This window comes from Xenopus laevis, chromosome 6S (genome assembly GCF_017654675.1).
Source record: "Xenopus laevis strain J_2021 chromosome 6S, Xenopus_laevis_v10.1, whole genome shotgun sequence".
NCBI classification, from domain to species: domain Eukaryota; kingdom Metazoa; phylum Chordata; class Amphibia; order Anura; family Pipidae; genus Xenopus; species Xenopus laevis.
In genome coordinates this window covers 41,632,615-41,656,655 of record NC_054382.1, presented here as the reverse complement: position 1 = coordinate 41,656,655, position 24,041 = coordinate 41,632,615, and the positions used below count along the sequence as shown (strand labels likewise).

Below are 24,041 nucleotides of genomic sequence, written 5' to 3'. Positions count from 1 at the left end.
GTTCTAATATAGTATCCGAAGATCAGTAGCTTGTTTGAAGCTTTCTTTTTGCTGCATATTGCACAAACTGTGGATCGTTTCATTATTATTATTATTTTTTTGCACTGACTTTTCCTGGACTCTCAGGGAAAAACATTTTACTCAGCATTATTCCTGGGGAATAGACTACATTTTGCAATAAGTTACAAGCAATGGAACTTTATTTTAAAAAAATCTATTATTTTTAGCTTTTGGAATAACAGTAGGTGGCAACTGGAGCTTAGTGACAAATGACAAACGTTCAGCTCTAAAATTACTTCTTATGCTGTGACCAGAGGTCATATTGTCTCTGATTTGCTAGCCTTAATGAGAGCCCTTAGGGATCCATCTACTCTGTTAACAAATACCTTGCAGAGGGAAGCTCAAAAGGTGTGAGTGCTTCCTACAGTTAATAGGGTATGTTTGTTCTGTAATTTATCAAATCTGATACGGGCACAAAGAAAGTGTTGTACTGCTGGCAGTTGTTTGTACACTTTATTATTTTTCTGTTTGAGGATATACTGCAGAAAGACAATGAGCTTCACATGTGTCTTTTTTCCCTTTATTCATTCTGCCAGCATCTTTTGCCTCCAAGCAAATTACCAGCATTGAAGATGATTAAACTGGTTAATGGAACGAGTCCCAATGTTAGAAGCTGTAGGGAAAGTCCAGGCATTTATCAAATGGTTTATAAATGTATTAGGTGGTAGCTATGGCTTCAGATTTAAAAACAACACATCATTAAAGAGATTACGAACAATGACAAAAATCCAGGGCAACTGACACAATTTTTATTCAGAATACAGAATTTTACTTGAAATTACAGCGCAAATCAGGTTGTGTGAAAAATGCATGCAAAGTAACTTGCACCAGATTCTTTAATAAAGCTCCAAAACTTGCACTTTGCTAAACCAGGTGCTCTCTAATGTAATGTTGGGCACTCACTTCTAATAATGGTCTGTAGCTTTGTAAGCTTATAGTTAAATGAGCTGCCCTGTTGTTCTACACTAGTACCTATACCCCAAATTGTGTTCCGGGTGAGACCTTTTATCCTCAGGGGTGAGCCCTTGCAGCGGTATAGAGGCGGGTGTAATATCACTGTACAGTTAAAGAATGGGCTCCAGTGGTTCTTGAACAATAACTGAACTTGTTTATTATAACACATCCACAAGGGAGAATAATGCAGTTATATGAAGCAAAATCACGTTATACTCAAATATATATCAACAATACAGAACAATAGAAGTCTTCCCTCTAGTAGCGCTTGAGAGGGGAATAACACACTGTCTTTCCAGATTTTTTCCTGTTCTCTTGGGGGACACCTCTGAAGTGGAACCCAGGTGAGAATCTAAGTCCTTATAACCTGGTTTTTGTTTCCTGTCTAGGCCACAATGCCCTTGGAACTCTAATTCCTTCTAATCTCCTTGGTGGAGCCCAGAGCTGCTCAATATAGCAAACCCTACTCCTGACTGGCTCACCTAGAGAGAGAGACTATAAAAGGGTCTAATTGATACTCACTTAACCCTGTGACACCTTCCCTCTTCTCACTTGGAGAAGCTGCTGGCAAAAAGCACTAGAGCTGCATGGCTCACCCTTTTATATTAGGGAACTCTGCCACCTTGTGGCCAAACCTGGGTTAGCTATGAGTCATGCTATACACCCAGGAAGTGGGGAATTACTTCCTGTAATGATTAAGGGTCCCCTTGGTGACCAATCTCTAGGGGATAGCACCATAAATGGGGATGCATTTATTAGTTCCCTACACACACACAATTCAGTTTCAATTAAATATTAGCACCTATAGGGCAATACACCAGGAGATCCCTGGAACAACCACCTATTCAAGGTGGATGTTCAGAGATGAATATGCCTTAAAATGCTAACAGAAATTAGGGCAGCCATCTTAGAATTATAGAATTATTAGACAATTATTAGATGTCATATGATAGGGTAAGCTTAATACATACATAAAAAAGTATGAGTCTTTTTTTTTTGTGTAGTTATACTAATATACAAGGGCAGTGGGCAAGTAACCCCTTATCATCTTCCAGCACATACACCTGGAGTATTACACCCATAATATTGAACCCCCACATTATTAACATAAGTGATGTCATAAACGAGTCACTAATCTGTTTGGCTGGTGGTCTAGCCAGGCTGTTAATACAAGCAGGTAGGTTAAATTGACTATTGGAAAGGTTAGAGAACCAGGAGAAAAATTGATTTAATGCTGCCACTGATCCTAGTTGGGGAGACCATGCAGAGAAAATAAGGATTCATTATATTTTAGTTATGATTAAGTACAGTTTTTTTAATTACTGAATTATTCAATTCAAATGGAGTCTAATGGAGATGGTATTTTTTTAATTTCGAGCTTTCTAGATAACAGGTTTCTGGATAACAGATCCTATACAGTTCCTGTAGTTTTATAACTCATACTGTTCCTTTTATACCAACTTATTCAGGATTTACATGCACAAATTATTACAAATTATGCTTTAACATGCCTGATACTTTTCCTTGCAGACACATTGACATAACAATAGTGAATTCTCATGTAAACCAGTCCTTTTGCAACTGAATACCTTTATGTCGTGCAAAGAACTTTTGAACACTTGTCTGGGGGGAAGATTTATCAGTATTCTAATTCTAGTTTTAACTGGGATTTAAGTTTTTTGTTATAAAATTCTCAAAATTGAGTTAGAGTTTCAGAAACTCCAATGTTCAGGATTTATTCATTGCTATTGCTAAGAGTGAATACATATTATGTAAGAATTTATTTGTATCATTAATCAAGAAGCAAGATACATAGCTATCAATGCAATTAGTGAATTAGTAATAATGCAGTAATAATATTGCAACGGTGAACTTCCTACTGCAAATTTGAAGTCATCAGTTCCTTGAATTATTGCATATAACTTACTCTTTATTAGGTATATTCAATTATTATTCTTATAACTAGTAAACCTAGTGAATGAAATACAAAATCTAGATTTTTTTATTTATGCTTCACTGTACAAATAGCACAGTACATTTTCCTTGAATCCCTGGACAAGCTTATAATAATCATAATAATCATTTGTACATAAAGTAAATCCTACAAGGAATAACAAAATGAGGTGTATAGTAGGGATGCATAGAAATATTGTTGACATTTATATCTCTGCAAGACTTCACTCCCAGGAAGAAAAAAAATTAATAATTTAAACTCTGTATTGCCTCCCCATCATGTAACAAGTAAGGCACATCTGGAATGGGGTGTTCTATTGGCGCTTTAATAATTATGCTGATTTTATTCATGAATAATTCACATTTGGTAAGCATCCCTTTTATAACACATGTCACACACTCATAGCGTCACGTACAGATTCAATTCATATGCTTGTTTAGTGACTTTGAAAAAATGCATGTTATAACTTTTCAAAAATGCAACTAGATTATCGTCTATTGGCGTTTACAGATGATAGATTTGCTATGTTGCAATTCTTCCCTGAAATATTAGATATTCTATGCAATGAAAATATGATTATCGAAAATGAAAGGCAGGAGAGCCATTTAAACAGCTGTCCAGCTTCATTTACGATAGTGAGCACAAACACAACAACTAACTTGCTTTAGACTCCATAACACAAGAAAGATATTTATGAGATACATTCGAGACTTACAGTATAAACAAGGCCAGTAAAAATTAAATCAATCTACATCCATATAAAGCACATGAAATGTTCAGTTAATTAGCACAAATGAAAATTCAGCATCATTTCTAGAAATCGAAATACCTATTTTTATATCTATTTTCTTGCAGGGAATTCTGACCCTGACTGGTATAAAAATACAGATCTTTGGCTTCAAAGAAATCACCCTGATAATTGGTATGTCAATTCATTTAGGAATATTAATTCTATGGTAAACAAGTATATATATATATATTCCAAACCAAGAAAGCACTCACGGCAACTGGACATCAATGTCCTTTAGTAGCTTTTTATTTTAACATAGTATATCAGCGCATTTTGATCTGTAAGGAATCGTCATCAGGATAGTGAACAGGAAGTGATCTAGCATTCAAATATCCCCAATGTCCAATCAGCATAGACAATCAATTAATACATCACTTATGTGTGAATAACCCAAATTATCATATAATTTATTTTTAAAGTGCCATGACCCTGATAAAAATCTTATACAAGAACCCCCATATAAATTAGAGCATCACATACACTGGCACCTTCATAACATCAGAATGGCCTTCCTCACCTTTTGTACTAGTATTGATTGTGATGTATGTAACTCCATATGTTCTATGTATAGAATTCATGTGATTTTGTTGTATAATCATATTTCCTTTACAGTGCTACGCAATATGTTGGTGCTATATAAATACATGTTAATAATAATAAATAATAATAATAATAATAGACTAGACCTAAACCTGTTCTAACGCCATAAATTTAAATCATCATTTAAACCCATTTTTTAAAAAAAAATTAAGATAAAGATATTTGGGTGTATGATGGTTTTAACTGTTTGGAACAGTATTTACACTTGGTCAATCCACATATATGAAAGATATCAAGTTACAGTTTTCCCTTAGTTTTTATAAGTGATCATGTGTAGTGATGGGCAAATTTATTCGTCAGGCGCGAATTCCTGCGATTCGCAAAACCGACACGAAAATTCGCCGGCATCAAAAACGGATGCCAGCGTCAAAAACAGGACGCCGGCGCTAGTTTTTCGGTGAAACGCCCCAAATTCACCCATCACTAACCATGTGCTTAATATGTTGATCCTATAGATAGACCATATGATTCATATTATATAGGTTATGGGTGTATATGGCTATTTGATGAATAGTGGCCATTGTGATTGGAAGGTTCCCACTTGTAACTTATAACATATAAATTAAACTGCAAAATTAGGGATGAGCAAAATATTTCACCTTATTTCATTGAGAAAAAAACACCCATACACTATAATGTGTAGTAAAAAAAATGCTGCACAGTTTAAAAAATGCTGTACGGTTTGAAAAATTGCCACACAAAAAAAATTCCCACTGACTTCAATGCATTTGGTGACTGTTTTTTTTTTTTATAAAATGTAATGCATGATATAAAAGTGCAATGACAAATATACATTACACTGACAAATGGCGTAAAATTCCAACATTCATAATTTGAAAATCAAAACTTCTGGTCAAGCCCTGATGTCTACCTAAGCATCAACCTGATCTTTCCTAATCACACCCTTTCCAGAGGCACAAATCATCCTTCACTTCAGCAAAAAGAATTATTCCATGAAGAGATGTGGAATTGTAAATAATTTAGCTCACTTTTGTGTGATTTCACAATATAAATGTTCAGACCAAAAATCATTTTTGCTTATATACAAAGGTAATCATGGTCAATGAGCTGAGTTTGATTTCTAATGCATCTAAAATCTTATTAATATATTCTGCATTCTAAGTTAAGCAAATGCTCATTAATCAAATGAAATTATAAATGAAAGTAATTCAATAGTAAAACTAGCAATGCAAAGAAAACATTTTCCATATCTCTTAAATACTTAAACATTCTATTAAAGTATAGCTGTCGAAATACATTTTTGATTTCTGTTCAAGCCATACATGATGATGCTGTCTTATTTCTAGAAATTGTGCTAAGGGTTTTTGTTATTAAAGTGCGAATGCAAAAAAACTATTTTTTATTACTATAAAATCCGAATTTTTAGTGGAAAACCCTAACATTTTTCAAGATTTATTATACCCAGAGGAGGGAAAAAGTCAGAATCTGAAAATCCTTCATCTCAGACCTGCCCACTGTAAGTCATTGGAGACGTCTCTATCCTGGATGTTTCTGTGATCTGCGCTGGATTTAGCCATAAAATTAGACTATTTTGGGTTTTTCTGCCAAAAATCCCAAAAAATTGAGTGATTCAGGAAAAAAAATGTACAATTCGGATTTTTGCTCGATTTTATCGAGTTTGTCCCTGATCCGATTAAATTGTACTTTTTAAAAATAAATAAATTGTGGATTCTAGCTTGGTCGCACTTTTTTTTATTATGATAATTAAGGCTTGAAGTCTGAAAAAAAAACAATTGAATTTGCTATTGGCATTGCTTAAGGCAAAATAAAAATGAGCAGAACATATTGAATGTGTATTTCTGACTAACAATGCTTAAATGACTCTCTAACTAAATGAGCACATGAAATAATATAAATCATTATAATTCACTTCTACCCGTTGCATAAAAATGACTGCTTTTCTTTTTACGTTTCTGTTACCATAAGGCAATGCATTCCCACTGAGATGATTTATTTCAAATGTACCAAAATCCAAGCAATTAAAGACTGAATTTAAAGGAAAAAAGATAGGCAAGTCCTTTAGCAAGAAGACTCTTTTAGACTCATCCAGGATTTAATGAGCCACTGTGTAATCTATACCCACACCTGTCCTGTGTCTCACAGAAAGCCATCAATCACATTGATTGGAAGATTAGTATACGGTTTAAGGACTATGTCCTTCACTCTGATAACATCTTCTTTTAGTTTATGCTGCAACTACGTGCATTTAACTATCTATATTCTTGCTTGCCAAAATATGTCACTCACTAAATATTATATGAAGTATTCTGGTATCTTTATAACAGGACCCTATTTACCATATAGGCACTTAAAAGGCTGTGTCTAAGACAGCAGTTTAAGGGGGTAGCCGTTGGGTGCCTACATGAAAATAAATCTTTTGTAGAGTTTTATTTAGAGATCAATATTGGGTATGGGATTCTGAATTTAGTCATTTATTAATGAATATATTGTGTATCTACATCCTGTGCTGGTAAATTCCCTGTTATATAGTCTCCCCCTTTAGTGGGCACTCTTTTCTTGCTGCAAAAGCCCAGGTACTAAAACAGATAATCAAATTTTGTACACACGTCATTGGTTGAAAAAGATAATGGTTTTTATTTGCTCATAAGCAAGGTAATGTTTTAACTCATCTTGGCCCTGTGTTAGCACTTCAAAAGCTAACCTCTACTTGTGTGATTTATTTACCATAGTTATGGGATCCATTATCCGGAAAACCATTATCCAGAAAGACTCAATTGTATCCAAATAATTTATTTTTAAAATAATTTCCCTTTTCTTTGTAATATTAACAGTACCTTGTACTTGTCCCAAACTGAGGTGTAATTAAATCCTATTTTCTAGCAAACTTAAGATATGAAAGATCTGTTATCCAGAAATCCCCAGGTCCCAAGCATTCTGGATAATTCAGATCCCATAACTGTATTATATAGTGCTTGTATACATTGGCATTGCTTGCAATAGGGTTACCTGGAACCTCTGTGGATATATGACAGAACAATCTAATAGATGAGATTGCTGCCAAACATTGCATATTGGGCATATAGTATAGTGTAACTTAGAGGAAAATTAAAATAGCTAAAAAGTGTAAGCAAAAGTATAGGACTTAGGTATAACATATTCACCCTTGTACATATTTCTAGATCATTGCCTTTGCAATAAAGGACTGGGTCCCTTTGCGGAAGCAGAAGGATTTAATTGGTAGAATTTAGTAGGACTCAAGCGCAGAGGAGCTGAAATATAGTCTAAATACTGATCAGGAATCTATTTTAACGTGAAGTTTGTCTGATCCTACTAATATTTGTATTTATGACACAATAGCTGGAAAACACTGCATTGGTCACTGATAAATTCTAAAATCACTTCACTGCCAAGGTTGGCAGCAATGTCTTGCTTCATTCCAGGCACCATTAGCATCATATAGTAAACAAATATGAGCTAAAACAGATTGTCAACTAAAGGGAAATGGCATAGAGTGAACCCTACCTAGTATCAGAGAAACTATGCGCTTACAGTGTATTGAAAAGTCTTGCTACATGATTCATGATCTAATACACCCTAAGCAATGCCAGTAGAATTCCAGTCAAGAGACTCTAGCTAGAGTCCTGTGCGGTTCCAATCCGGCAGAACCGTGCCCAACCTGGACCCGCAGACCTGCAAACCGACCTGCACCAGCCACCCACTATGCCCCTCCACCCAGACTCACTATCTGACCAGCCCACAAACTGCTCACTTACCACCCAACCTGGTGCCTGTGAAAACTGGAAGTGATGTCACTTTTACTTGGAAGTGACATCACTTTTACCCGGAAGCGGTGCCACTTTTACCCGGAAGTGATATTGCACGGTAACCTATTCCCCTACCACAGACTCAGGAGAGGGTAGAAAATATCCAGTCCTGCAACATAATGTAGCAGGGTACCCAGATCGGTTACTGGTGGACTACCCGCACAATCAGGCACTCAGAAATTTATGCCCAAAACCTGACCACCTTTAGGGTATTCCGCAGGTACCCATGGATACCCAACCTGATGCAGGTCTTTCTCTTTTAGCTACTGTATATCTGGCTACAAATCCTATAGCACTTGTATAGGGAACTGTTTATATGCTATAGTTAAAAACAATTAGGGGCAGATTTTTTTTTTCTCAAAAAAAATACTCAGCTGGTGAGGTTCTATAGAAGTCTATGGGATAGTCTCTAACAACGTTATTTATTTTACCAGTTTACAAGGAAAGAAGAACATGAATTTAAAAAAAAATCCTATTGTAAATCAAATTGCTCCTTAGAAGCATGGCCATTGGATCAACAAGCAACATATTAGCCCATTACTACTAAACTAATATTAGCGTCTATGGGAAAAAACATACACCAATACACACTGTACTGTAAAAATACTATGCAAGAATTGATAACACATTAGACATGTAGTTAGATTTTTTGAATGCATTAATCTTAACACAATATATGTGTCAGGGAGCCGGGAGCCCCCTCTGGGGAGTAGTCCGGATCTAGGAGGAAGCCCCTCACGAGGAATCAGGGTCGTGGTATCCAGGGGTAAGGCAAGAGAATAATCAAAGTCCAGGCACAGGTCAAAAGACAGGCAGAATACAAACAAAGTCCAAGGCCAGGCAGGGGGTCAATGGCAGGCAGAGAATCAGCGAAGTCCAGGTCCAGGCAAGGGGTCACAACAAGGAATCAGGCAGATAAGCAGAGGAAACAGCAAGGGAACCCAGGAATACTCAGGGAACAGAATCCTATTTTCGGGCGCCATCTTGGCGCCTCAGGCGTCCTTTTATATTCGAATTTGGCGCCCTTGAGCCAGCGTCAGCGCGCCCGCGACCGTCGCGCCGCGCTGACGTCATGGCGCCGGCGTCGGAACCCACGTGGGTTGCCTGGGCGCCGCCATTTTGGATTCTTCGCCGCCGGGAGCGGACGCGACTCCTCGCGCTCCCGGCGGTCTTGACAGTACCCCCCCCCTTACGGGGGGCCTCAGGACCACCGGGACTTGGTTTCTGGGGAAACTTGGAGTGGAAGTCTCTTACCAAACGAGGAGCATGCACATCACGGTGTCCCTCCCAAGAGCATTCTTCGGGGCCAAAGCCCTTCCAATGGATGAGGTACTGAAGGGACCCTCTGGAGATTCTGGAATCAAGGATTCTCTCCACCTCGAATTCTTGTTGACCCTCCACAGAGACGGCAGGAGGAGGAGATTGGACATCAGAGAAACGGTTAGAGATGGTGGGCTTCACCAGGGAGACGTGGAACACGTTGGGGATTCTCATCTCTGGTGGGAGTTGAAGTCTGATGGCTACGGGGTTAATTATCTCCAAGATGGGGAACGGACCCAGGAACTTCGGACCCAACTTGGGAGATGGCACCTTCAAGCGAATATTCCTGGAAGAGAGCCAGACACTATCACCCACCTTGTAGGGAGGAGAGGGCCTTCTACGGCGATCCGCGAAAGTCTTGTGGACTAGAGCACTCTTCTCCAGATTAGACTTGGTTGCAGCCCAAATAGCAAGCATATGGGCTGCCAGATCATCTGCAGCCGGGACGTCCGACAACACGAAGTCCTGAGGAAAGGCTTGAGGGTGCTGTCCATACACCAGCATAAACGGAGACCTTCCTGTGGAGGAATGACATGCATTATTATGAGCAAACTCCTCCCACGGGAGGAGGTCAGACCAATCGTCCTGGCAAAGAGACACGTGGTTCCTCAGGAACTGTTCTAAGGCTTGGTTCACACGTTCAGCTGCCCCATTCGTCTGCGGGTGGTAGGCAGACGAAAATTGAAGTGTTATTCCCAAATCTTTACATAGGGAACGCCAGAACTTGGCGGTAAACTGGGTGCCTCTGTCGGAGACGATCTCCACCGGGAAACCATGCAGGCGGAAGATGTACTTAATAAAGAGTTGGGATAATTCCACCGCAGAGGGTAACTTCTTCAAAGGAATGAAATGGGCCATTTTGCTGAAGCGGTCAATAACAACCCAGATCACAGTATTCCCACCGGAGGGAGGAAGTTCGACAATAAAGTCCATAGAGAGGTGCGTCCATGGACGAGAGGGAACCGGCAAAGGCTGTAACAACCCGCTGTGGCGGGAATGGCTAGGCTTAGAAGTGGCGCAGACATTACAAGCAGCCACAAAGTCCTTTACATCCTTGCGGATATCAGGCCACCAGACTAGGCGCCTCAAGAGTTCAAGGGTCTTGGCCGGACCAGGATGTCCAGCTTGCCTGGAGCAGTGGGTTTGTTGTAGGATGGCCAGGCGAAGTTCTGGAGGAACGAAGGCCATGCCAATCGGAGTATCTTGAGGAGCCAAGGACTGCCCAGCCAGAATCTGGTCGGCAAATTGGGGATACAGAGAGGCAATGATCTTGACTGGTGGAATGATTGGTTCTTGCCTCTCAAGGTCACGGTCCACCGGAGTGAAGCTACGAGACAAGGCGTCGGCCTTCAGATTCTTGGAACCTGGGCGATAGGTCAAAACAAAGTTAAATCGGGAAAAGAAAAGGGCCCACCTGGCTTGCCTGGGATTTAGCCTCTTGAGGGACTGTATAAACTCCAGATTCTTGTGATCTGTGAAAATCTGGACAGGAATTTCAGAGCCCTCCAGGAGGTGACGCCATTCTTCAAGGGCAAGCTTGACTGCCAAGAGTTCCCGATTCCCGACATCATAGTTCTGCTCTGCGGATGAGAACTTCTTGGAGAAAAACGCACAGGGGTGCAATTTCCCATCAGTGGAGTGTCTCTGAGACAGGATAGCTCCGGCTCCGACTTCAGAAGCATCAACTTCGATGCAGAAGGGTAGTGCAGGATTGGGATGTCGGAAAACAGGAGCGGAAGTGAAGGCCTCTTTCAAGGACTGAAAAGCTTCTATGGCAGATGGAGGCCACAGGCCGGGTTTACCCCCTTTCCGGATGAGGGCCAGAATAGGTGCAATGCGGGAAGAGAACCCCCGGATGAACTGTCGATAATAATTAGCAAATCCGATGAATCTCTGGATTGCCTTGGTACTCAAAGGGAGAGGCCACTCCTGGATGGCCGACACTTTCACGGGGTCCATCTCAAATCCCTCTGGAGAGATAATGTATCCTAGGAAGGGGATCTTGGATACCTCGAAGACACACTTCTCCAACTTGGCGAAGAGAGAGTTCTTCCTCAGACGAGAGAGTACCTCCTTCACCTGGGAGCGATGACTTTCAAGGTCCTTGGAAAAGATCAGGATGTCGTCCAAGTATACGACTACGAACCTTCCTAGGAGATCTCGGAACACATCATTAACAAACTCCTGGAAGACGGCAGGGGCATTGCATAGGCCGAAGGGCATAACGAGATATTCATAGTGCCCATCCCGAGTGTTGAATGCCGTCTTCCATTCGTCACCCTCCCGGATGCGAATGAGGTTGTAGGCCCCCCGGAGATCCAACTTGGAGAAAATCTTTGCCCCTTTCAGCTGGTCAAAGAGCTCAGCAATCAGGGGCAGGGGGTACCTGTTCTTCACGGTGATCTTATTCAGACCCCGATAGTCTATACAAGGCCGAAGGCCTCTGTCCTTCTTCTCCACAAAGAAGAACCCAGCCCCTGCAGGAGAGGTAGAAGGGCGGATAAACCCCCGCTGGAGATTTTCTTGGATGTACTCCTTCATAGCGGTAGTCTCTGCAGGAGAGAGAGGGTAGGTGCGCCCTCTGGGGGGCATAGCTCCTGGCAGGAGTTCAACCGGACAGTCGTAGGAGCGATGTGGGGGAAGGAACTCTGCAGACTTTTTACAAAACACATCGGAAAATCCCTTGTAAGTGGAGGGCAAAGTCTTTAATTCCGCAGAGGAGACATTCACCTTCTCGAGGGGTTTTGGCGGAAGGCAATGTTGCAGGCAAAATAAACTCCAACGAGAGATCTGCCCAGTGGACCAGTCTATGGTGGGGTTATGCAGACGTAACCACGGAAGACCCAATATTACTGGAGTAGAAGGACAGGGGATGATGAAGAATGAAAGTTTTTCTTGATGCAGCGCCCCAACTTGTACAGATAGTTCCGCCGTGAACTTTGTGACGAATTCAAACTCCAGGGGTTTGTCATCTATGGCGGTAATTCGCAGGGGTGAAGACAATGGAAGCAGGGGAATCTTCATGCGTTCGGCAAAAAAGGCATCCATGAAATTGCCATCCGCTCCGGAGTCGAGGAAGGCCCTTTCGAAGATAGACTTACTTGCCAGGTGAATCTGCAAAGGAAGGAGAAGTCTGCGTGAATTTTCTTGATACTTCTCCTGAGGACCTCGAGTGATGCCCCCTACATGAGAAACCTGAGACATACCTCGGGGTACAAAACTCTTGGCTTTGGCAGGACAGGCATTGGCAAAATGGGAATGCCCACCACAGTATAAACAGAGACCTGCCATACGTCTTCGGAGTCTTTCCTGCTCGGAGAGGCGAGTCTTTCCTACTTGCATAGGTTCCTCCAAGGGAGACGTCGACACATGAGTCACAGGAACAGCGGGTGTTTGCAGAATCGGCCTTTGAAAGCGAGGGGCCAACATGGGAGAAAATCGTCTGCTGCGCTCTCTCTCCACCTGGTGCTCTCTGAGACGAGTGTCCACCTTAATGGATAGAGCGATCAGCCCTTCCAGGGTGTCAGGAGTCTCTCTGGAGACGAGATCATCTTTGATGCGGATGGATAGGCCTTGGTAGTAAACAGCCTTGTAAGCGTCATCACACCAGGAAGTCTCCGCCATCAGTGTTCGGAAGTCTATAGCATACTCATTGACACTGCGGCTTCCCTGCCGGAGCTGCAAGAGACGGGCAGGGGCGTTCGTAACCCGACCTGGAGCATCAAAGACTATACGAAAAGCTTGGAGAAAGTCTTTAACATCAAAAGTCAGCGGGGAATTCTTCTCCCAAAGAGACGTTGCCCACTCCAGTGGCTTGCCTTCCAATCGAGACATCACATACCCCACCTTGGAACGCTCACTTGGAAACTGTGTGGGTTGGAACTCAAATTGAATTTGGCATTGCGTGGCAAATCCCCTGCAGGCTTGTGGGTCCCCACTGAAACGAGGGGGAGGTGGAATGCGAGGCTCACCTGTCGGGTAGCTTGTGTTCGTAGGGGCTGCCGCCATGGGGGGATCTCCAGTAGGTGGAGCAGTGGAGGGCGCAGAAGGCACTTGAGCTAGCAGGACATCGAGTGCTTGCCCAATGCGAACCTGCTGGTTTTCGTAGTCCTCCATGCGGGATGCCAGTCCGCGGAGCGCTCGTCCGACATGAGGTGTGGCTTCCTCAGAAGGATCCATGGCCCGAAAATAATGTCAGGGAGCCCCCTCTGGGGAGTAGTCTGGATCTAGGAGGAAGCCCCTCACGAGGAATCAGGGTCGTGGTATCCAGGGGTAAGGCAAGAGAATAATCAAAGTCCAGGCACAGGTCAAAAGACAGGCAGAATACAAACAAAGTCCAAGGCCAGGCAGGGGGTCAATGGCAGGCAGAGAATCAGCGAAGTCCAGGTCCAGGCAAGGGGTCACAACAAGGAATCAGGCAGATAAGCAGAGGAAACAGCAAGGGAACCCAGGAATACTCAGGGAACAGAATCCTATTTTCGGGCGCCATCTTGGCGCCTCAGGCGTCCTTTTATATTCGAATTTGGCGCCCTTGCGCCAGCGTCAGCGCGCCCGCGACCGTCGCGCCGCACTGACGTCACGGCGCCGGCGTCGGAACCCACGTGGGTTGCCTGGGCGCCGCCATTTTGGATTCTTCGCCGCCGGGAGCGGACGCGACTCCTCGCGCTCCCGGCGGTCTTGACAATATGATACTGTCATGGACACATTTTCTAAATATGTGTTTACTCTCTCTAGTAAATTACCTCTCAAAACAAAATAATTAAAGGGTAAATAAAGCCTACCCCCTGCACTCTCCTCCTAAAAGGCAGATCAATTTAATGGTGAATGTTTCCCCTATCACAAATTTTTCTTGTATGGAAAAAGTCACGATAGAATCATACAAAAATCAGAATCCATTTTTTTGTATTTTTCGCATGAAAACTACGGGGTTTTTTTTCGGAAAATCACCAGAAAGCTTCGCAACTCAGAAAATCTTCGAATTGTCAACAGGACATCTGCCATTGACTTTTACATGTTCACGGCAGGTCTGAGTTGGAGTACTTTTTTCAACAGACTTTAAACACCATTGGACTTTAATAACTTCCGGAAAAAAATCAAGTTTTTTGTTCTCCAACAATTTTCTATTTTCCTCTTTAAAAGTCCATCTAGAAAAATTCTCCTAAAGAACAACTACCACATCAGCAGCTGAGATGTATCAGTAATGTAAAGAACTAAACCTGAACATGGCTTAGAACAAAATAGATGCCACTCACCTGGTACTCCTGGAGGTGTTTTCAAATACTTTCCATTAAAATGTTGAATTACTACTTCACATTTCTCTGTAGACTCCATTCTAAAAGAAAATGGGATAATGTGTGCTTTTAGAGATTGTCATCAGCTGGTTATATGTAGGTATGTAGCATAAAACAGTCTGCATGATGTACTTTGCTAGAGCTTAAAAAATAAGGAGCACTGGAGAGCAAATAGTTTGGAGCTTGGAAACCATGCAAGCAAACTGTTCTTGCAAAGGAACATGTCCACATTTCATCGTCAGCAGCGGTTTTATTAAATACAATGGGGAAATTCATTTGGAGAAAACTTGACATGTCAGACAGCATTTCAGAAAGAAAGCTGGCTAAAAAAAATGCTTGAACACACAAGTTCAACACTATCACATGACACACATGGCTTGGTATTTAAACAGTAGAGTTTGCCCTTTGCAGCAAACTAGGTGAGCCTAAGCTCAAGACATTGAGTATTTCCTCTCCAACTTATAAGTAAAATGTAGGCGTCTGTAATAGGTCATTGTTCAGATACATACAGCAGGAGGTGAGCATCAGAGAAATGGTCCTGAACTGGCCACCTGCAAAGTATCAGGATGATCATGCGGAATGTGGGCTTTATATTTGAGGTTGTATACAAGGAAATAGAATGTAAACCCTGAGGAGTGAATTTATCTGTGGAGAAAGCATATTTAATTTTTTGGACCCATAAACCCATCACAATCTACATAAACTGCTGTAATATGCTTTTGCATTAAGGGGCTTCATTAGTTAATATAGAACTGGAATATAATATAGGATAGGTATCTGTACGTCTCAGTAGACAGTATGGGGCACATTTACTAAGGGTCGAATATCGAGGGTTAATTAACCATCGACATTCGACCGTCGAAGTAAAATCCTTCGACTTCGATATTCGAAGTCGAAGGATTTACTGCAAATACTTTGATCGATCGAAGGAAAAATCGTTCGAACGATTAAATCATTAGAATCGAACGATTAGAAGGATTTTAATCCATCGATCGAAATAGCTTAGAAAACTTATGGGGAAGGTCCCCATAGGCTAACATTGGAGCTCGGTAGGTTTAAAGTGGCGAAGTATGTAGTCGAAGTTTTTTTTAAAGAGACAGTACTTCGACTATCAAATGGTCGAATAGTCGAACGATTTTTAGTTTGGATCGTTTGAATCAAAGTCGTAGTCGAAGTAGCCTATTCGATGGTCAAAGTGCCCAAAAAAAACTTCGAAATTCGAAGTTTTTTTACTTCGAATCCTTCACTCGAGCTTGGTAAATGTGCCCCTATGTGTGAAATAACAAAAATCATTCTCATAAAAATGATATAATCCATTCCCTTAAACATATTAAAGCATTAGGTGGAGAAACAAATGTTTTCTGATTAGTCAGTTGGAAAGCTTTTGGTTTTATAATAGTCGTTAGATTTCATTTTTTAAGGTATAAACTCATTTGGGTGATTCTCATAACGTTACATTGGCAGTGAATTATATCAAGGTTTTCCATAGCAGACAGATAGAGATTTAGAGGCAGAGGTGGCAGATGTCTAGTCAGTAAGATACAAATTGAGATGGATCATCTTGTTTATATGGAAGATGTAGACAGAAGGATCAAAAGAAATATATGTAGCTCAGGTTTCATCAACATTCTCAAGGCAAGTTTTTCACAACATGAATGATAAAAAATAATCCTAGGAATCATTTACAGGGATCTAATATTTGGGGTTATTTCCTATTTCCTACAAGAAGAGAACTTATGTCTTTAATACATCCTCAGAACTTGATAACAAGAACACTCATTCACACCTAACAAGCTACCACCTACCACCCACAACTTAAACATAATAACCATAATATAAAAGAATATACATAATTAGCTTACTATGAAATATATAATAGGTTTAGATACAGAAAAATAGACACTTAGGTAGCAAGTCAAAATGTGAAAACCAGCAATGGAAAGCTTTTTTAATGAACACAGGAAAAAATCCAAAATGATGGCTAATCATCATTATTATCCCAGCAAAGCTGAAAGTTCAAGTCTGTTCATTAGTGCTAGAACATTATTAGCAGCATCAAAGTATTAATTACAATATGGATGAAAGTATATAGCCTGAAGCAGTTAGTAATTGTGGAGAATAGCCCGCATCCAAAATATGCAGGATATATAGATACAGATCTGTCAGTTACAGACACAAATAGGCAAATAACTGAAGCCCTACTGAATTCAGCTTCTGAATGGGAGACACATTTGTGACTCGAAATAAAATTTGAGCTATTGCAAAGACACTGACCTAAAAATAAAGATAATCATATGTATAGCTTTCTTGGTAAAGATACTGACGCTCATTTATCAATAGGGATGTAGCGAACTGTTCGCCCGCGAACTAGTTCGCGCAAACTTCGACCGTTCGCGTCCGCCGAATGTTCGCGAACGTTTGGGAACGTTCGCATTTTGAGTTTGAAAAAAAGCTAATTTCTGACTGGCTACTTTGGGTTACTGCAGATAACACAAATTTGACTAATGAAACTCTGTGTTTTAATGACATGGAAGTGACACAAAGCAGGAAAACAATTTTGAAAAAGAAGTTCGGACTGATGAGTGAAGGAGGCATCGTTATAAATGAAGACCATGATCACAAATTAGGTGATAACATGCAGAAGAGGGGTAACTTTAAAAATTAATAACAGTATCTACTTGTTATATTATTAGTGATGAGCGAATTTATTCGGCAGGCACGAATTCAAGTCAAATTTGCGCGATTCGCGAAACACTGCCGGTGTCTCGTTTTTGAGACGCCGGCACACACACACACACTCATTTTTTTTGGACGCCGGCGAAACGCTGGAATTTGCCGCAAATTTGCGCCTGGTGAATAAATTCGCCCATCACAAATTATTATAGATGTTATTTATAAGGTACATTGTACCCTGCATTGAATTGAAAAACAATTGTTGCAGGACTCTGTGCTCCAAAATGGCCCCCTCTGAATACAGCACTGCCTGCTTTCATGAAAACTTTTTACAACCTGATGTTCTATTTTACTGAGAGCAAATGTAGAGCAATGCTGGCTGCATTTAGGAAAAATGTAATTTGTTTGAAAGAACAAGAGGTCTGAAGGACCATGTGATAAGACTTTTAACTGATCTATGTATAGTATGAATGCTAAGAGACCAAATACATGGGAATAAAATGATTGAGGAATGATAATAGTATTGTTGTTATGTTACTATTATTATTCTCTATCTGTATACCTAGTGGGTGGTTTGCTACCTTTTGAACAATATAGGAATATTATAATGAAAGTTTATGACCATGTAAAGGCATGTAGCCTAAATTTAGTTGCATTCATACAAATTACACTAAGCTACAGCTAACATTTATTAGTATATCAGACTAATACAGTATACACTATACAGTATTAAACCTTAAATTATTATATTATTTGGGTAGACTGTAACAAAAAAAAAACAAATTCCCTTAAATTGGCAGATGGTTATTCCTAGTTACCAGTTGAATTGAATTGATCTGTAATAAAGTGTTCATTTTTTCACAATCACACAAAAGACAAAAATGTTCACTTTGCCATCAGAGAGCTTACACTAAGTGACTGTCTGGAGCTAGTCTTTGGAGAATATTGTCTGTGACTGTCAAAGTGGGATGAAGGTCTGCTTTCTGTAGCTCCAGGCGTTTGGTGTCAAACTGTCTTATGTTGCATCAAACAGTGACAATTTCATTTTAATACACTGGGTACATTTTTAACAAGCTATGCCAGTCTCAGTAAAGAATACAATATGGGAGCTGCCAAGAGTAAAAAACTCAATAGGAACAGTTTTTTGAAGGCACAAATGAAAAGAATGGAAAAGCCACTGAGCCAAGAAAAAAAATGCTTTCAGAAGAAACATTATAAAGAATATGTCCATTTTCTTCTCAGGTTTACTAGGCATGCTTTTTAATGCCAAGGCCCTTAATCTGTAGCCCTGGCATTCGTTTCATTCTAAAGCGGCACTGGAGAGCATCATCGTATAGTTTAACGTTCATAACCCAAATACTGTTTTCATTTCTAACAACGATAACTTCTATTTATCTGTAACCTTTTAAGGAGCTACTGATATGTTCTGTGATAGGAAACTGTGCAAGGATGCAAAGAATATATAAAAGAAACTCAAAATAGCTAACTGCTGAACATTTTGACTTAAGGGAGCATGTGGAAACATCCCCTTCCTAACATACATGTAATACACCATGATAACATTTAAAACAATGCATAGGCACTTTTTCAACTGCTTGGATGAAGCAGGTTCTATTACAGAGTTACTCAATTGAAATTGCAATAGTTTGCACAGCCATCAATCAGGCTGCATGTCCTCAGACCAGGAGACAATTTGAAACCTGATTGGTTCCTAGGCAGAGAAGCATCTCCCATGTCTATCCCTGCCTCTTCTCTTACCTAATACCCCTTCAGGATGCAGAATGCAATGTATGTTATCTTATCAATATTATCGTTGTGCAATATGCTCAGAAATGAAAAATATTTCCAGTGTTCTATACAAACCGCTAGCTATACATGATTGTAAATTTTACACACTACTGTGATGTAAATGTTATCTGGTCCACTGACCTCATGGCCAAATGGTCAAAATAGTGTCTGACATGCCTTGTGTCGACATGTATGGGGCATCAGAACTAAATAAGAGAGAATAGGCTGCCCCTTACTAAATCCAAGCTTCATTTTATATAATCATTGTTGCAACTTAGATCTGTAGTTAGATATTCTTGTTGTCTTCCTCTATGCAGCTGTTTTAAATGTTTAACATTTTAGTGAAACCATCATTGAATCGATATAATTACCTGGCAAACCCAACTCCTCTACTGACCCCACTGGCATCTCTCAATATTCTAGTAGAAATAACATGGCCAAATGGCTTCAGCATGTTCTCGAGTTCTTGCTCATCCATTGAGATTGGCAAATTTGAGATGTAAAGATTCGTAGGGTCTTGCTCTTGTTGCTATAGTAGAGAAACAAATGAATATTACTTATTGTTAACAATATAATTAAAAATATATGCTGTATATTACAATTGTATATTCTAGATTTCAGTGCACAGTTAAGCAATAAAACAGATAATATATGCCAAATAATAGCTAACCAGATATTGGTTAGATTTCTTTCAATGTTTCTTTAAAAAAATACTTTACTTCCCCCTTAGATAATGTATTATTTTCATTGAATACAGCACAGATAATGACTTTTCTTAACTGCCTTATCTATTATTTATTTTGTTTGTTTTCCCCACTCTAATGATTCCCAGAAGCAGCTCAGTAAACCTGGTCCCCAACCCAAACTGCAAGTACAAATAATTGAGAATTTCATTTCTGTTATCAACTGTTAAGGTCACATGTTTAAATCTGAAAATTAAAGCAAAAGAGAAAAAAAGTTTGAACAGTACTGTAAAAAACTGTAATAAATAAATGATATTCTCATGTGATTTTTAAATACCCAAACGTAGATAGGAATCCTGTCCAAAAGTAGGTACTTTTAGGTAGTAACTGACAGAGCCACTGCTTTTTCATCTGTTTAAACATATCTAGATGGAATATATATATGTATATATATATATATATATATATATATATATATATATATATATATATATATATATATATATATATATAACAAACAAGGGAAAGTTGTGCTCACCACTATTTTTTAAAACCATTAGGCGGGGGTGCAATGAGGCTGTGACCACAAAATACATATAGTCAAATACAAGAGTCCTCTGCACTCAACCCATTATCAATATATTTAAGACAGCGACATTTTGTGCATACTGCTACTGAAAAATGCCTTACCCTTTAAACAAAACAGGGATTGTTTGTCCATATATTGCAATATATTTAAGCTGGCCAACTACGTCAAAGTCATCCCATATCTGACCAGTCCTATGCTCAATTTTATCTGATTCATTAAGAATTCTGTTGCTTCATTATACATTTTACAAAGGGACTTGGTTTTACCTGCAACTTAACTTGCTGCTTTCAAAGTAAACCTCCATACTTGGCTGCCCTTTTATTAGACACCAGTGGGATCACCTGACTATAGCTGGGAAGGGTGGGAGCTACAACATGGAGCTGGTCACTGCTCCTGTATAAACTATAACAAACATGGGAAAGTTGTGCTCACCACTATTTTTTAAAACCATTAGGCGGGGGTGCAATGAGGGTGTGACCACAAAATACATATAGTCAAATACAAGAGTCCTCTGCACTCAACCCATTATCAATATATTTAAGACAGCGACATTTTGTGCATACTGTTACTAAAAAATGCCTTACCCTTTAAACAAAACAGGGATTGTTTGTCCATATATTGCAATATATTTAAGCTGGCCAACTACGTCAAAGTCATCCCATATCTGGCCAGTCCTATGCTCAATTTTATCTGATTCATTAAGAATTCTGTTGCTTCATTATACATTTTACACAGGGACTTGGTTTTTGACTTTGACGTAGTTGGCCAGCTTAAATATAATGGACAATTGCAATATATGGACAAACAATCCCTGTTTTGTTTAAAGGGTAAGGCATTTTTTAGTAGCAGTATGCACAAAATGTCGCTGTCTTAAATATATTGATAATGGGTTGAGTGCAGAGGACTCTTGTATTTGACTATATGTATTTTGTGGTCACAGCCTCATTGCACCCCCGCCTAATGGTTTTAAAAAATAGTGGTGAGCACAACTTTCCCTTGTTTGTTATAGTTTATACAGGAGCAGTGACCAGCTCCATGTTGTAGCTCCCACCCTTCCCAGCTATAGTCAGGTGATCCCACTGGTGTCTAATAAAAGGGCAGCCAAGTATGGAGGTTTACTTTGAAAGCAGCAAGTTAAGTTGCAGGTAAAACCAAGTCCATTTGTAAAATGTATAATGAAGCAACAGAATTCTTAATGAATCAGATAAAATTGAGCATAGGACTGGCCAGATATGGGATGACTTTGACGTAGTTGGCCAGCTTAAATATATTGCAATATATGGACAAACAATCCCTGTTTTGTTTAAAGGGTAAGGCATTTTTTAGTAGCAGTATGCACAAAATGTCGCTGTCTTAAATATATTGATAATGGGTTGAGTGCAGAGGACACTTGTATTTGACTATATATATATATATATATATATATATATATATATATATATATATATATATATATATACACACACACGCACAGGTATGCGACCTGCTAACGCAGGGTTTTCCTGATAACGGATCTTTCCATAATTTCTAGGGATGCACCAAATCTTCATGAATACCGAACCAAATCTGAATCCTAATTTGCATATGTACACTCCATTCGTCCATTTTGAAGATTATACAGTATACATGTTTGTCAGATGAACAGGCTTGTTAGAGCCCCATGGCAGGGGAAAACATATGAAACACCAACTTGTAGGGAAAATGAATTCTGCATACAAAGCTATAAAAATGCATATATTTATTAATTTATATTAATGTATATATAATTAGATTTAAGAATGGCATGTCTTACAGAGCCACAAATATTTTAGATGGCTTCATCTTGGGACATACTATCTCAATTATGTGCAGAAGCAACAAGACATTTTTACCTTTAAAACAAAGAAAGCAACAAGATACTGAAAAAATGAAAGGCCTCCCTCTAGTCCATTTAACTGATTTCCCTCATTGCTTGCTTACAACATTTTTTTTGCATATTAATTCTAATACATTCTGACAGATTCTGTTTATCATGCATAGACCTTTAATTATGACTTTAATACATAACATCCTTTAACCATTTTTTTTTATTATTTGTACTTTATAAGGAATATAAAAGATTGTTTTTGTCATCCAGTTCAGGTACCAAAATATATATGCTTCTATTTGTATTTCTGTAGCTGTTAAATGATGCACGCTTCTTTGTTTAGAATGTTATTTTGAGCCATTCGGTGTCAGAAGCCTTTATGTTGCTAGTCTTTTCAGGGTTAAGTGTAGACCTTTTTAAAAAGGAGAGGATCCAACATGCAATCCCTTAGGAATAACAGTGAATGAAAGCTGCACAGTGCTTTTAACATAAATAATGTGAAAGTCTTGTCTAAAATTCCAGCCGGGATACAGGTTGAGGTCCATTTTGCACAAGCTCAAACTTTGTTTATGAACGCAGGTTCTTAGCTTGATTCACACTTCGGTTGTCCTCAGAGGCGCATCAGATTTTCAAAGTGCCTGTATTATTTGAAGTACTGCTGTAACTCAAACAAGATCTAGTAGCACCATTAGCCTCAGGGCACATTCAACAAGATCAGTATTAAATTGATGGAACACAAAAGAATAACAAATAGCAACAGTACAATCCATGTCGCCAATCTCATTCCACTGAAAGTATTGGCACTGAGAAGCTTAAGGACTTTGAAGGCTTGCAACTTAATAGGAACACCACTTGTTCAATATTGTGCACATTTTACAGCACTGAAGAAATGCTTTTGTTCATTTACATAAAAAAGGCCAAGACTGTGGATTGTATTGTGTATTGTGTATTGGTGTGTGGAAGTGTTTTGTCAATAAGCCTGTTTTATTTTATTTGCTGCCATGTTTATATATCATTTGTACAGGTATAAGATCTGTTATCTGGAAACCCGTTTTTCGGAAAGCTCCAAATTACGGAAAGGCCTTCTCCCATAGACTCCGTTATAATTAAATAATTCCGATTTATAAAAATACTGTTACAATAAAACAGTAGCTTGTACTTAATCCCAGTTAAGATATAAGTAATCCTTATTGGAGGCAAAACAACTCTTAGGGGCCGATTCACTAAGCTCGAGTGAAGGATTCGAATGAAAAATACTTCGAATTTCGAAGTATTTTTTGGGTACTTCGACCATCGAATGGGCTACTTCGACCTTCGACTACGACCTTCGACTTCGATTCGAACGATTCGAACGAAAAATCGTTCGACTATTCGACCATTCGATAGTCGAAGTACTTTCCCTTTAAAAAAAACTTCGACCCCCTACTTCGGCAGATAAAACCTACCGAAGTCAATGTTAGCCTATGGGGAAGGTCCCCATAGGCTTGCTAAACTTTTTTTGATCGAAGGATTTTCCTTCGATCGTTGGATTAAAATCCTTCGAATCGTTCGATTCGAAGGATTTAATCGTTCGATCGAACGAAAAATCCTTCGATCGATCGAACGAACGTTTAGCGCTAAATCCTTCGACTTCGATATTCGAAGTCGAAGGATTTCAATTCGAGGGTCGAATTTCGAAGTATTTTTT

The 24,041-nt window shown here is 39.4% G+C and overlaps 1 protein-coding gene across 4 annotated transcripts in view; it reads right to left on the bottom strand.

Moving 5' to 3' along the window:
- LOC108719962 (RNA-binding motif, single-stranded-interacting protein 3) overlaps nt 1-24,041 on the bottom strand; it is a 366,958-nt gene that overhangs the window by 66,824 nt on the left and 276,093 nt on the right. For all 4 annotated transcript variants that reach the window (XM_018269295.2, XM_041567533.1, XM_018269296.2 and 1 more), the window contains exons 5-6: nt 19,608-19,765; nt 14,737-14,816 (exon numbers count right to left, since the gene is read on the bottom strand). In XM_018269295.2, the coding sequence (XP_018124784.1) occupies nt 14,737-14,816; nt 19,608-19,765 (238 nt within the window). The remainder of the gene's footprint in view (nt 1-14,736; nt 14,817-19,607; nt 19,766-24,041) is intronic.